At 44.3% G+C, this 14860-nt stretch overlaps 1 protein-coding gene across 1 annotated transcript in view; it reads left to right on the top strand.

Annotated features, from left to right (window-relative positions):
- Positions 1–14860, top strand: part of IGHMBP2 (immunoglobulin mu DNA binding protein 2) — a 95063-nt gene that overhangs the window by 25240 nt on the left and 54963 nt on the right. The window contains exons 5-7 of the mRNA XM_065403919.1: positions 5117–5280; positions 6954–7154; positions 14148–14295. Coding sequence (XP_065259991.1) covers positions 5117–5280; positions 6954–7154; positions 14148–14295 — 513 coding nt within the window. The remainder of the gene's footprint in view (positions 1–5116; positions 5281–6953; positions 7155–14147; positions 14296–14860) is intronic.

Genomic DNA, 14860 nt, shown 5'->3' with positions numbered 1-14860 from the left:
GCAAGTGACTTAACATTCTCAAGAGAACCCCATAGTAGGACGAGAGCTGGCTTCTTGGCCCCTGATAGATGTGTACTGTTGCCAAAAATCACCATTTCATAAGGATTCAGAACTAGAATGTTTTATAAAACTTATAGCAGTGTATATTTAGTGAGCAAATATGGAAAGCCACCCCCATTTCACACAGCCCACAAATGTGACATTTCACCAGCTGGAGGGGAAGGGTGGTCCTGTGGTTAGACACAGAACTGGGAATCAAAAGATGTGTGTGGGGGGGGTGAATTCCCACCTCTGCCACCGATTTCCTGTGTGACGTTGGGGAAGTCTCTTAATCTCGCTGTGCCTCACGTCTCCATGTGCAGAACAAGGAAAACAACACTACCCTACCTCACATGGGTGGGCGAGAATAAACCATTCATGTTTGTGGGGGAGTCATACCACGCTCCCGTGTAGACCAGGCCTATGTCTATGGCAAATCCCAGTGTGACTAATTACATTCATCTCTAAAACAAACTGCAGTTACAGCTGGATAGAGCAATATCCACTTCCCATCCTAAACTACAGTGTGTTATTTATTGATTTAATTTTTAGTTATTTACACTTCTAATAGTGCCTGTCCAAGCCTACAGCATTGTAAAATGATTGAAACTGCAACCAGGAATAAATATCTTTAACACAAACACAAGATCTTTCAGAGAAGCTACAAATATAATGGCTCATGCAGTAATCTAGGGTAATATAACAAGCAGCTTTTGGACATAATATGCCCAGATGAAATAAGTCTATTGCAAAGACTAACCCTTCCTCAGAACAGTTACAGGAAATCCCTAATTCTGCTGCTTCCAGGGAAGCCTGTGAGAATAGATATTCCTAATGGCAGGCTCTGAACTTTAAGAAGTCCTGGTCTTGTCAAACCAAATAGGCAGCGAGCTCAAGTCTCCTCATGGAGAATGCCCTGCCAGGATCTCTCTCCCTTTTAAAACAGCTTGATCCCTTGTGCAGCTGTGGCCCAAACCGTTTAGAGCTTTCTAAATAAACCCCACACTTAATTCCAGCTGTTAAACAGCTGCTCAATTACACCCTAGAGGTGACTGTGTTTCAGTATGGTTGGAGTGATTCCTGTGTGTATATGCTGAAACTAACAGGGTTTTGGAGTTCTTTAATGTGCAAGGCGATAAATTACACTATTATCCACCAGGGGTCAGCATTGTGCTATTAGCTGTATGCAGCTAGGGCAGTCACCTGGAATAGGGATTCACGTCCTTGGATCACTCAAACTTCTTTTGTGAAGAATTCCATGTTACAGGCCTAACTATGCAGTTGCACAGCAGAGGGTAGCAGAATCTGTTGCTTTTCCCTTGAGGCTGCCCAGGAGAAAGTGGGAAGAGTAGGTGAGTCACCCAGGATCCTGCTGCTGTCTTGATCAAAGGCGTGCCACAAAAGAATCTGTTTTGCTGACCTGGTCTGATTGTGAGCCAATGCTGAGGACAGGCTGGCTGCTGCATTTGGTTGTGTGGTTGTTTTGCTACCCACATTCAGCTCATTGCTTTGGGAAGAGCTTGTGGATATCTCAAGCAAGAAAAGGTGCTGCTGAAATCCCAGTTGAGTTTTATTGCTCGAAGAGTACATGGTTTAAAGAACTTATTTTAAAAGGCAGCGCTGATTAAGGGCAGAAGCTGAGCCATCAGCAGAAGTATGACAGAACCGCTGAAGATTTACTGCAGAACTTTTTCTAATGTTCTTGTGGGGTAATTCTCAATTTACACCAGACTGTTGTTGCACTCTTTCACTTGATGAACCCCAAATATACCATCTCTCTTTCTAGTGCACACTGGATTTACATAGTCATCGCACTGCTAATCTGTAGTATCTGTGAAGGAGTCAGGGAGGATTGCAAAGCACACTTTGGAGTAGGAAGCTGCTGCCCCATGCAAGAACCCCTCCCATCTTTGTATGTGTCCAGTTGTGACATGCCCCGTCTAAGCACTCATTAGGAACAGAGGAGAGCATCTTGTTCCAGGTTAAGCCCCCCATGAGCCCTTTTTTAAAGTCATTTAGGTGCTGTCAGGTTATAATGGAGAAGCTGAATGGGATCTGTTCTTCAACTAGTACATGTGTGTGAGTCTCTTTAATGTCACTACAGCTATGAGTATATGTCAATGAATCCCTCAGGTTTGAGAGGCCTCCGGACGTTGAAAATTGAATTCCTTACATTGGTGAGCAGGTACAGGAGTACTTCCACTGACTACAGTGGGATGACTTCATCACTGTCAGGGGTTTGCAACCTGGCCCTTAGCGTTCGAAGGGATCTGGGTAATCACATGCTAGAGGGATACCATCCCACTTGACAGGCTCCTTGTGTAACTCTTCCTACAAACTGCTTCCTCATTGTTCTGACCCTGAAAAGGGTTTTGGCTTGTCCCAAACCAGGGCTGCAACGGCGATAAGATTCCAGCTTCTCATCTGTGTGACTCACAGCCACCAAGCCCAGGGGTGCTGGGTGTGTGAACAGGCCCTTGCACACTCTGTCTATTTGTTAGGATTAAAATTTGCAAGCAGAGCACTGATTGGAAGAGAGGCCTGACATACATGTATTCATTTCCCCTATGTACATGAGGGCCTAAGTATGCTGCCAGGTCTGATTTCAGGCTATACCTGGAAATTCTTAATTAAAAAAATAATTCTGAGCAGCTCTTAAGAACAACAGTCTGCTCATAGATTGAAGCAGATCAGCTGAGCTCTGTGCATTTCAGATATTCTGAGCCTAAATGATGTATGGGGAAGAGAAATAAGACAAACAAAGAGGACATAGCAGCAGCCGGAAAGCAGCAACTTGGTCAGCACAGGCAAGTGTTGTGTCAGGAGAAGGCCAGCTGGCCATGGCAGGAACTAGAAAGGAAGCTCTTCCTTCCGAGTGGGGCTAGGGATGAAAAATTCTTTAATCAAACTAACAATCTGAACAATCAACAAAAAGTCCAGGCCTAAGCTGGGAATGAACTGGGGTCTGTTCTAGAGAGACAAAACCCACCACCCCCTCCATGCCATTTCCCAAACTGGTTAACCTCAGAGAGACCTGGAGAGGTTTCCAAACCTGACTCGCAGGGGACACCTGCTCCACAGGCCTCCTCCTTCCACTCGCCATATGGATGAGCAGTCTGTAGCCTGAACTCCCTGCCACTCAGGGTAGGTTCCTCCCCTCTGTCTTTTGGGCAGCCTGTAGTTTTCTGGCCTTTGGGAACAAGTTCCTTCTGGATCTACAAAAGGGCTCCTCCCTCTCCTCCCTCCGGTCTCTCTTCTTGGCCCTCCTGGATCTTCTGTCCAGCTGGAGAATGCTCCCCTCTAGGCTTGACACTTCTGGCAGGTGTTTTGGAGTGGCCCACACCTCAAGCCCTGTCTGCAGCCGAGACCATGGAACCCCTTTCTGTCCTGGCTTAATGTGCGGTTCCTCCACCCCATGCCAGTGACTGATGGCTGTTTGGTGGCCATAGTGAAATCAACTGGTGGTCTCAATGCACACAAAATATTCTCAACATTTACTCCTTTTTAGTGGTCGTAGAGTGAGGCTGAGGACTGAATGGGCTTGGGGACTGGACCACCTTGCCCTTGTGAGCGATGGCCCCTCTAAGTAAGCACACTGGCAGGGGGGAAGAAGCTGGCACTGTCTCTCCTCCTGATGTGCCTGCTCCATAGTGCATCTTTTGCCAGCATGCAATTGAAAACGCCTGTTCCTGTTTGCCAAACTAAAAAAAAAAGCAATGACTCCTACTTACCAACTGTTCCTCTTTGTGGGAAATGCCTCTCATTTGGGAGCTGATTTTTCCCTGTCCCACAGAGACCTGATGTTCTTCTGCTAGTTACTGTAACAGGCTCTACCCTCAAAAAAAGCAGAATAAGACCCATGGAAAATAAACCATTTTCTTCCCCTCCCCCTTGAAGCCTTTTGAGCCCCCTGTGTTATTAACCTGTGCTCAGGAGTTTTAAAGGTGGGCACCCTAGATGGGAACTGTGAGGTGACAAAGTGTGTACCAAAGGGAAGAACATCATTCAACCTGCCAATATGCCAGGGCCTGATCTAAAGTTCATTGAAGATGGAAAGTCACTTTCAATAGACAGTCTCCCACTGACTTCACTGGGCTTTGGATCAGGCCCTAAGTGAAATTAATGAATGACACCAGGCAAAAGATGGTGCCAGGAACCTACCTTATGTGGGTTTTCACCCATCATTTTTGTGTGTGTAAACTTCAGTCTCATGAGTTATCTTTTCTGTGGTAATTAATTTGCAGTAATAACAAGGGAGATTAGCAGCAGGATTATGTGGGATGAGAATAAATTTGGTTCCAACTCAGAGAAATCTGAGCGGTATAAAGAGAAATAAACTGCTTGTAGAAATAAGAGAAGAATCCCATATTTTGAAATTAAGAGCACAGTCAAGACGAAAGTCACATATTAGTTTTCCTTTTCCTGTGTTGCTAGTAACATCTTAGATAATTAGAACTGAAAGAGATTTGAAAATCTAATTTTCTTTTTCACCATTTATGCTGTTTGCTTAGGGTTGTGCAGTGAAACTAAGCTGGTCTGTTTTACTTTTGTTTACAGCCAGTGTAATTTTTCTGCTTCTCCTGGTTGCTAACACAATGCTCTTGTGTGTGGATTCAATAACCAGCAGAGGAATGATTAAATTAAAAACAAAATTGTGAATTTTCTCTCACTGAATTTTTAATATTATCAAAACATTTCTGGTCCCTTTAACAACAACAAAAACCCTTTGGTTTTCCCATAAGTAGACTGCTCCTTTAAATGCTATCCAGTGCAGCAGTGTTTTGATAACAAGCTATCTGGAAAAATAGTACCCATTCCCTCTGAAGCATGCCCAAGATAACAAAGCAAGGATGATCAGGAAAATGCATGTATCATTTTTGAAAGAAATCCAAGTTTCAAGTGTTAGTCCCCAGGGTGTTAAACAGCTTGCCTCGCTCGCTAGAAATGTTATTCTCATTGTCAGCCTGATTCACGCCAGCTACCAAGAACCTCTTTTATTTGTACTTGTGTATTCATTCTTTTGCAAATGCCCAAATGTGTAGCTGACATCTGAATGATTCTCTTGCTGTTTTCACAGAGCCTTTAAAATTCTATAATGAATCGCTGGATGTCTCCCAGAGGGAGGCTGTTTCCTTCTCGCTGGCACAGAAAGAACTTGCCATCATCCATGGACCACCCGGCACTGGCAAAACCACTACCGTGGTCGAGCTAATACTTCAAGCTGTGCAGCAAGGCCTGAAAGTGAGTGAGAGATGCCAGAGTCGCTAGGGATATGCTTATTTTGCTAACTAATCAGACACATTGAGCTGTGGAATTCTTTATTGCTGCCCATCCCTGCTGCATTCCACTGCAGCTTCCATGTTGACTCACATACCAGCGGCATTATTCGGGGGAGTTGATATTAAAAAGAAAAAAGTGTGTGTGTGTATGCGCCAGTGCAGGGGTGCTGGAACAATTTGTATAGTGAGGGTGCTGAGAGCCATTGAACCAAACTGCAAACCTGGTATATAATGGAAACCACTTCCAGCCAGGAGGTGCGGCAGCACTCCTAGTTCCAGCACCTATGCGCCAGTGGCTTTGAGTGACGTCTCTGATGCATTGGGCAGCACCTGACACGTTTTACCCCATGTACCAGGTCCACTTGGAAGCAGTGGCTTAAGTTGCTTGGACACTATGATGATGGGCACTCTAGCAATGCCTGGATTTGTATTCTTTATCTTACAGTCATACCCAGAGTTCCCAACTAAGACTGGGGCCCCATTGTGCTTGGTGCTGTATGTGCACGTAGTCTAAGAAAGTCTCTGCCCCAATGACTGCAGTCAGCGTGGTATGACTCCCCCACAAACATGAATGGTTTATTCTCGCCCACCCATGTGAGGTAGGGTAGTGTTGTTTTCCTTGTTCTGCACATGGAGACGTGAGGCACAGCGAGATTAAGAGACTTCCCCAACGTCACACAGGAAATCGGTGGCAGAGGTGGGAATTCACCCCCCCCACACACATCTTTTGATTCCCAGTTCTGTGTCTAACCACAGGACCACCCTTCCCCTCCAGCTGGTGAAATGTCACATTTGTGGGCTGTGTGAAATGGGGGTGGCTTTCCATATTTGCTCACTAAATATACACTGCTATAAGTTTTATAAAACATTCTAGTTCTGAATCCTTATGAAATGGTGATTTTTGGCAACAGTACACATCTATCAGGGGCCAAGAAGCCAGCTCTCGTCCTACTATGGGGTTCTCTTGAGAATGTTAAGTCACTTGCATGGCACCCAGGGAAGGGGGAAAGGGGGAGCAGCATATTGAGCAGGCACTAATTGTCTTCAGAGAACCCAGGCTTTGACACCTGAGAGAAAAGGGACCTATCTGCTTTAGCCAACCAGTCCATAATTCTAATGCTAGTGCTGTAGCTATAGTATGTGCATTTACATGTTGTCATTTGCATTGTTTGAGCATACAGGGTGTCTGTACTTTGGAATCAAGGGCCTTGTCGACACCAGAGATTTCCCCCAATTCTAGCCATTGGCTGAAACCAGGATAAGTTCTTCTGGTACAAGTAGCAGCTTCATCTGCCTGTACTGTTGGTTGCAAATATACAGCGATGTGGATGGCTGGAACTGGGGCAAATCCCAAGTGTACACGGGGCCTAAATGAAGTCTGAAGACATGGACTGTAGGTAATTGTTTAAAATCTTGCACTGTTTTGTGTTGTGTACATGCGTATTTCCAGCAGTAGTTTGAAGCTACAGAGATTTAAACTGTTGCCTTTCCTCTTAGCTGCATTCAGAAAATCACCTCTTCCCTCCTCTGTGCACTGGTGAGACTATCGTTACTTTAAATGCTCTTAATCAGAGGCTTTGCAATCCTCAGCAGTTCAGTGTTTGAAGTTAATTAGCACTTTGTTTTGTCTCCAAGGTCCTGTGTTGTGCTCCCTCAAACATTGCAGTGGATAATCTGGTGGAAAGACTGGCTGGCTACAAGGAGAAGATACTGCGTCTTGGTCACCCTGCTCGTCTGCTGGAGACCATCCAGCATCATTCCCTGGATGCAGTCTTGGCACGTGGCGATAATGCCCAGATAGTGGCAGATATCAGGAAGGATATTGACCAGGCATTCGTATGTGTCCCATTCCACTGTCAACAGATTTACTCTCTAGATCATATTTATATTGCAGACAATGTTCTGGGTTGATGTGAATATGCACCAAAATGTCACTCTTACAGGGCTGTTATGACTTCTTCCTACTTTCAATGCATTCACTACGGGAAGCTATAACCTATAATATAGCATCAGACCCCTCATTTTGTTGACATCAAAGGTAGGAAACAAATCCAAAATTTATTACAAATAAATTGTAGTGCAGGAATCTTAAAATGATACTTTGAATAATCATAGGACTGGAAGGGACCTCGAGAGTTCATCTAGTCCAGTCCCCTGCACTCCTGAAAGGACTAAGTATTATCTAGACCATCCCTGACAGGTGTTTGTCTAACCTGCTCTTAAAAATCTTCAAAGATGGAGATTCCACAGCCTCCCTAGGCAATTTATTCCAGTGTGTATCCACCCTGACAGGAAGATTTTCCTAATGTCCAACCTAAACTGCCCTTGCTGCAGTTTAAGCCCATTGCTTCTTGTGCTATCCTCAGATGTTAAGGAGAACATTTCCCCCCCCTCCCCCTTGTAACAACCTTTTATGTACTTGAAAATTGTTATCATGTCCCCTCTGTCTTCTCTTCTCCAGACTAAACAAACCCACTTTTTTCAATCTTCCCTCATAGGTCATGTTTTCTAGATCTTTAATCATTTTGTTGCTCTTCTCTGGACTTTCTCCAATTTGTCCACATCTTTCCTGAAATGTGGCACCCAGAACTGGACACAATACTCCAGTTGAGGTCTAATCAGCGCAGAGTATCGCGGAAGAATTACTTCTTGTGTCTTGCTTCCAACACTCCTGCTAATACATCCCAGAATGATGTTTCCTTTTTTTGCAACAGTGTTACTCTGTTGACTCATGTTTAGCTTGTGCTCAACTATGATTCTCAGATCCCTTTCTGTAGTACTCCTCTCTAGGCAGTCATTTCCCATTTTGTATGTGTGCAACTGATTGTTACTTCCGAAGTGGAGTACTTTGCATTTGTCCTTATTGAATTTCGTCCTCTGTACTTCAGACCATTTCTCCAGTTTGTCCAAATCATTGTGAATTTGAATCCTATCCTCCAAAGCACTTGCAACCCCTCCCAGATTGATATCGTCTACAAATTTGTAAGTGTAGTCTCTATGCCATTTTCTAAATCATCGATGAAGATATTGAAGAGAACTGGACCCAGAACTGACCGCATTTGTTATGCCCTTCCAGCTTGACTGTGAACCACTGATAACTACTCTCTGGGAACATTTTTCCAACCAGTTATGCACTCACTTTTTAGTAGTTCCGTCTAGATTGTATTTCCCTAGATTGTTTGAGAAGGTCATGTGAGACAGTATCAAAAACCTTATTAAAGTCAAGGTATACGACATCTACTGCTTCCCCCCATCCACAAGGCTTGTTACCCTGTCAAAGAAAGCTGTTAGGTTGTTTTGACATGATTTGTTCTTGACACGTCCATGCTGACTGTTACTTATCACCTTATTATCTTCTAGATGTTTGCAAATTGATTCCTTAATTATTTGCTCCATTATCTTTCCCAGTACTGAAATTAAGTTGACTGGTCTGTAATTCCCCGGGTTGTCCTTATTTCCCTTTTTATAGATGAGCACTATATTTGTCCTTTTCCAGTCCTCTGGAATCTCTCCTATCTTCCATGACTTTTCGAAGATAGTCACTAATGGCTCAGATATCTCCTCAGTCAGCTCCTTGAGTATTCTAGGATATATTTCATCAGGCCCTGGTGACCTGAAGACATCTAACTTGTCTAAGAAATTTTTAACTTGTTCTTTCTGTATTTTAGCCTCTGATCTTACCTCATTTTCACTGGCATTCACTATGTTTGATGTCCAATCGCTACTAACCTTTTTGGTGAAAACCGAACCAAAAAAAGTCATTTAACACTTCTGCCATTTCCACATTTTCTGTTATTGTTTCTCCCCCTCATTGAGTAACGGGCTCACCCTGTCCTTGGTTTTCCTCTTGCTTCTAATCCTGCATTTCAGCTGTAAGTATCCTACATCCATAAAAGTGAGACCTGGTGATGAATTTGGATCTATGCTGAGGGTCATTCAATTGGAGTGTATAGGATTCAGAGAGGCTGGAGGTTTCCCTTTGCTCAGCAGTTGCAGATCATTCCAAGGCAGTGAAGGGTTAAAAGTAATGCACTGTGGAAAACTCTCTGTGTAATCTGTTTACTACAGGTCTAAAAGAAAAAATCTTTAGCTGCCCTTTCCATAACGCTTATGACTGCTGTGCTTTGTATGCCAAAAGAACACTTAGTATTAATGAATCCATTTCCATCTTTCAAATGCTGAGACCCTGACACGAGCTGTTTTCACAGTGTTCCTTAGATTTCTCGTGCGAGAATATATTCATGATTAGAGCCTGATTTCTTCCCTCCTGTGGGAATAAGGAGACAGTGGGGTCCAGGGGACAGGGCAGTGGTCTGAGAGCCCTGGGTTCTATCCTCGCCTGTGCTGTGTGACATTGGGAATGTCATTTCCCCTCTCCTGAGTGTGTTTCCACGTTTGGAAAGTGGGGCTAATTCCTCATCCTGGGCAAAGAGGTGTGAGATCTAAGCTCTATAGAAGAGAGAAATATTCTTATTACTTTTTGGTGGGCAGGGGGCCTTTCAGGATTTCCCCACTTTTGCCCGATTCCCACTCAGTGGCACAATGTCCTTCTTCCTGGCCATGGAGGGCTGGTTGAGGCTCCAGTTATGGCTCATCGACACAAATCAGCATACTGACCACAGGGGACCTGTGCAGCATACTTCCCTAGTCTCAGCATGCCCCTGCTAAGCCCTGTGAGCCCAAGGAGTGAGTGAATGGGATTCTCATGTGGCAGCATGTTGTAATGGTATCCAATCATGGACCAAGCCCATGTGGGTATTGAGTGTCCTTGTGTTGATGAGATCTTTGTCCTGCTAACAAGTGAAACACATAAAAGCAAGCTCCTCATAAAATGGCTAGCAAACCCTCCCTTCTGCGAATTGTCAGTGATTGTGGTTGTCTCCTGGCACGTCACCACTGTGGTCTATTTAATTGCATGTTACGCACTTTTAAAAGCTACAGCCTGCTCTCAGAACTGAGTTATTCCATGCCATTTTATCATTTGGATACTTCCGAAAAGAGAGAAGACCTAATTAACAGTCTGAATAGTCCAGAGGGCTCGTAATGGGATATTTAGTTGTTCACATCTAGGTCGGCGGTTCAAATACAATCCAACACTAGAACTGATGGCCAATTGCTACCGTTCCGTTTATATTTGTGAAGTGCCAGCAGTGCGTTAAGTGCTGGTTAGTGTGTTCCCTGTGAAAGGGCTAGGTGGTCCACATCGGCACAGTCATCAACATTGTTGACAGACTCAGCAGAAAGGCCATGGATTGAGTGGTGGTGGAGAAGACTGAATACCTGCGTTAGAACCTGATTCAAAGTCAGTGGGAGCTGCTCCATTGACTGGAGTGGGCCTTTATGGCTAGAGCTGGTCCATCCGGGTGATGATTGAGACATCTTGGCAGGGCACGGCAGAGAAGAGTGTGCTGTATTGCCCGTGGTCTGTGGCTAGCCACTGCAGCCTCCCAAACAGTCGGTCTGGCACCTTTCTCCAGTACTACCTTTTACACTGAAAAGGCAGAGACACAGTCACATCATTAAATAACTTCAGAATGATAGTTCTGGTTGCCCTGATACATCCTCCCATTATGATTTTAATGTAATTATTTTTAACTTAATTTAGAATGCGGCACTTTTAATTGGGATAAAACATTTCAGTGCAGATTAATGTTTTCCCCCCAACGATGACATGGCATAGGATGGCTTTACAATCTCACTAACACGCTGTGCTGGAAGATATTCCCTTCTCTCACAGCGAAACACTTGAGGTATCCTCATATCCCAGCACAACATAAATCGTGTCATGTCTGCCTAGATCTGTTATCTAGTTCCCCCATGACTAATCAGTCCTTCCCTTCCTCTTTGTTCTCGGCATTCCCTAAACTCATGACTCCTTTTAACATCTCCAGTAGCAGCTAAAATCCAAAGCAGAAGACTCTTCAGACTTTCTGTGCAAGGCTGGAGACAAGGCAACGCATTTTTACTATATAGATAGTGCAGATTGACTGTGGCTACTGGATCCATAATCATTCATCTGCAGCCATCGCTACGGCAGCAGCTTACTTAAGTTTTTCAGTTGAGGCTATTCATCATCTTGCATTTCTGTTGCTGCCTTTGAACGTATTTGCCATAGAGGCAGGAACCTCACTAGATAGGCAGGTCTCCTGGTAGCTTTTTCTTTCAGGTTCCTGCAGGTTGACATTGGGGCAGGAAAGGACTTTGTTCCATGGATAGATGGATAAGTGTCCACAACCAGGGGTCTGTCCTGTAAAATGAATGGGTTTCCAGTAGCTACAGTGCTTCCCTTAGCATCTGCTTTAACACAGACTTAGGTTGTTTTCACATCTATAAGCTGTAGGTTTTCATTATGTTTTAAGTCATTTCACACCTTTCCAAATTGCAGGTAATTTTCCCCCTCAACTTTGTTTCCTTGGAGGTACGTTGAGGAAATGGGAAATTTTGACTGACAAGCCCCTTGACTCTCCTGATTCCCTACAGCAGAATGAAAACTAGGGGGAAATGGGTACTAGGGTTTCCCTTTCTGCTTCCTCTCCTGAGAATGGATGTGGCTGATGAACTGTGTTCCAAAATGGTTGCCAAAGGGAGGACTTTAAAGGGGTGTATGCAGGGCTTTATTTGTAATGAAAGAGGTTCCGGGGCTCAAGCAGTTTATTTACTTTCATAACTGATGTGGCAAGCCCAGAGTGCCGGGGCTACAAACTGCTAGAGGGGCCGGGGCTCAGCCCTGGCACAAATTAAGCACTGGGCGTCTGCTTAATCCTTGAAATGCAGAGTTAGCAAGAAGATTTTTTTAAGGCCTGCTGATTGGATCCCATGGCAATGAAACCATCCGTACTTTAATTTTCCCAGAGTTTCTCTCACTGAAGAACGATGCTCCAGATTTACGTTCTCCTTCCCCCAACCTCTCCGCCCCAGATTGAGTCATCGTGCCAAGAGCAGCATGATATTGGTCAGTGTTCAAATTGCTCTACTTTGGAGCTGACATGGAAGCTGAGGTAGATGCCTTGCCCCTCCCCAGGTGTCACAGCTGGCTAGTCTTGGCCTCTTGAGAGGAAATCTGAAGGGAAGATACTGAGAGTGGCCAAACAGGGATGTTTGTTGAAAATACAGGATACCATATTGAGGCTGCATTGGTGATATTCCAGATGCTTTCTTGCCTCTGCCTCCTCGTCCCCCCCCCAGTCTTTTCACCTCAGCCTCACTCCACCTGCCCTTCTTATCCTTTTACTTCCACCCCTAACTCTTCTCTCCCTTGTCTTGTCCCCTTCAACCTTTGTCTCTCCATTTAGCTAATCCCCTTTCAATAAAACCCCCATCCCTCCAAAAAAACTCATGGAATTAATATGCCGTTTGCAAATCATCACTCTGTTAGTATGTTCTGTCCCTTTGTCTGCCTTGTCTCTTTAGACTGCAAGCTCATCGGGATGGGGACTGTCTGTACCTCCGTTTGTACCATGCCTGGCACAATGGGGCCTTTATCTCTCGGCAATAAATAACTTTTTGATGGAGACACATAGCTGCACTGATTTTATGTGCAGGAGATGAAGACAAAGATAATAGCAAAGAGCAGCAAACAGAACTCTATTACCTTATGCCATGTACTCCAAAGGGTTCCTCGGGGCCCTTCTACCACACTTACTCCATTGCCTTGGCCCCGTCACACTGCAGCTGGCTCCCCTGACTGCTTTCCGTGCTCAGATCCAATCTGCTCTCCATGTCCTAATGGCAGCAGCAGATTTCAGGATACAGTTACTCCACTTATACCTTTTACTAACAGTTTTAGTCATACAGGATCCTTCTGCAGAGCAAACTGTAAACCTCGATCTACTGAGGCCATATATTTTCCCATTTCCCCTCTGCTTCCTGCTGTTTTGCAAGAGACATAATTGGTATCTGTCTGTCTTAGCCATCTATGGCACCAGTCAGCATAGTATCTATAGTCAAAGCCAAGTTTGCTTTTCACCACTCCCTTCCACAGCAAACAACTTACTGCAGCAGTTTGAGCGAGTGGAGTTTTTGTCACCTTTCCAGCTTTCTAATAAGTTTTGACCACCAGGGAGATAAAACCATTCCAAAGTTGTTTTCCATTTGGGAGCGCATCATTGCTTGGTGTCCTTCCAAGATGAATTGCAATGGCAGTGGCTTTGCCAATGCACCACAACCACCAAAGATCAGCCATGGATGTGATAGGCACCTCGGGTTTATTTTTTTAAATCGGTGCAACTAAAAAAACTCCCTCTCTGTTAAAAATATATATTCTAAATCATTTATAAAAGTGTAAAGGCAGTTGTTAAAAAGTGTAAAGCTGCTGCTTAGGCTAGACGAGTGCAAACAACTCATTTAGCCTTACTGTGTGAAGGATACAGTGGAACTTTCCAATCTGTCCTGAGTAAGGGGCAAACTCCTAGCTACAGCGTCCCGTGAGTAGAGCAGAGAACAGGGCGTTACTCTGATGGTCTCTCAGTTCCTCCCCTGCCGCCTCCTTGTGCTGGGAAAGGAGTAATGGTTGCAGAAATGAGTAACCGAGATTATTTAGGGCAGATCAAGATTAGGCTGTGGATCATGTTTTAAGGTTCTAGAGTCTATCCTGCAAACCGTAGTCACATGATAACCATGGGAATAAGGGTTTTAGGGTTGGAGTCATAAGCCTATAGAGCAATCTTTTATTTTTTTTTAATAAAGTGCTGTTGAATGAAATTCAGTAAATTGCGCTTATACCAGAGATTCTGCTGCTTTCATTGTTAAATGGGCTACTACAAATTTCCTCTGGTAGTCCATTGAACTATAGGCTGTCTTTTTCATCTGCTTTTGATTTCCATTGTGCAGTCAAAAACCAGAAAGACCCAGGACAAGGGGGAGAGAAGCCATTTCCGAAATGAGATTAAGGCACTGAGAAAGGAGCTGAAGGAGCGAGAAGAAACTGCTATGACTGAAATCCTTACCCGGGCTAATGTTGTTCTTGCAACAAATACAGGTTAGACGTACGGTTTCCTCTTTTGCCTTTAGAAATGTTAGGTCAAATTAGGTTGTTCAACACCGCTTCATAGCTTCATCAGAGGCTGCAAGTAGCTCAAAGTGATTCTTACAGATAGTCTGTAATAGTAAAAGCAATACACAAAATACTTCGGTCTGGTCACCTACTTTGCTGTTAGAATTCCCTAGGGTATATCTACACTGTAGCCCAAGGTGTGATTGTGTGTAGACATGCCCAAACTAGCTTTAATCCAACTGGTGCAAGTACCAATAGCAGTGAAGCCAGGCAGCGTGGGCTAGCCACCTGAGCCCCGTGTGGGCTTGTACAAGCCCATGCTGAAGCCCATGCCTCGCTGACTTCACTGCTATTGGTATTTGTACTAGCTAGAGCCGCGATACTCAGACTGAGGCTCCAGAAGCCACAAGTGGCTCTTTAATGTGTCTCCTGCAGCTCTTTGTAGCACCTGATATTAAAACACGGTGTGATTTAATTATTAACCAGTCAGGATGCTTTTACTATGTTATTTACCAATTGTAGAATATTTGGTTGTTTGTTGTGAAAATAA

This window comes from Emys orbicularis, chromosome 4, assembly GCF_028017835.1.
Source record: "Emys orbicularis isolate rEmyOrb1 chromosome 4, rEmyOrb1.hap1, whole genome shotgun sequence".
NCBI lineage: Eukaryota > Metazoa > Chordata > Testudines > Emydidae > Emys > Emys orbicularis.
The sequence above is the reverse complement of the archived record's forward strand: the minus strand, read 5'-3'. Positions and strand labels throughout refer to the sequence as shown.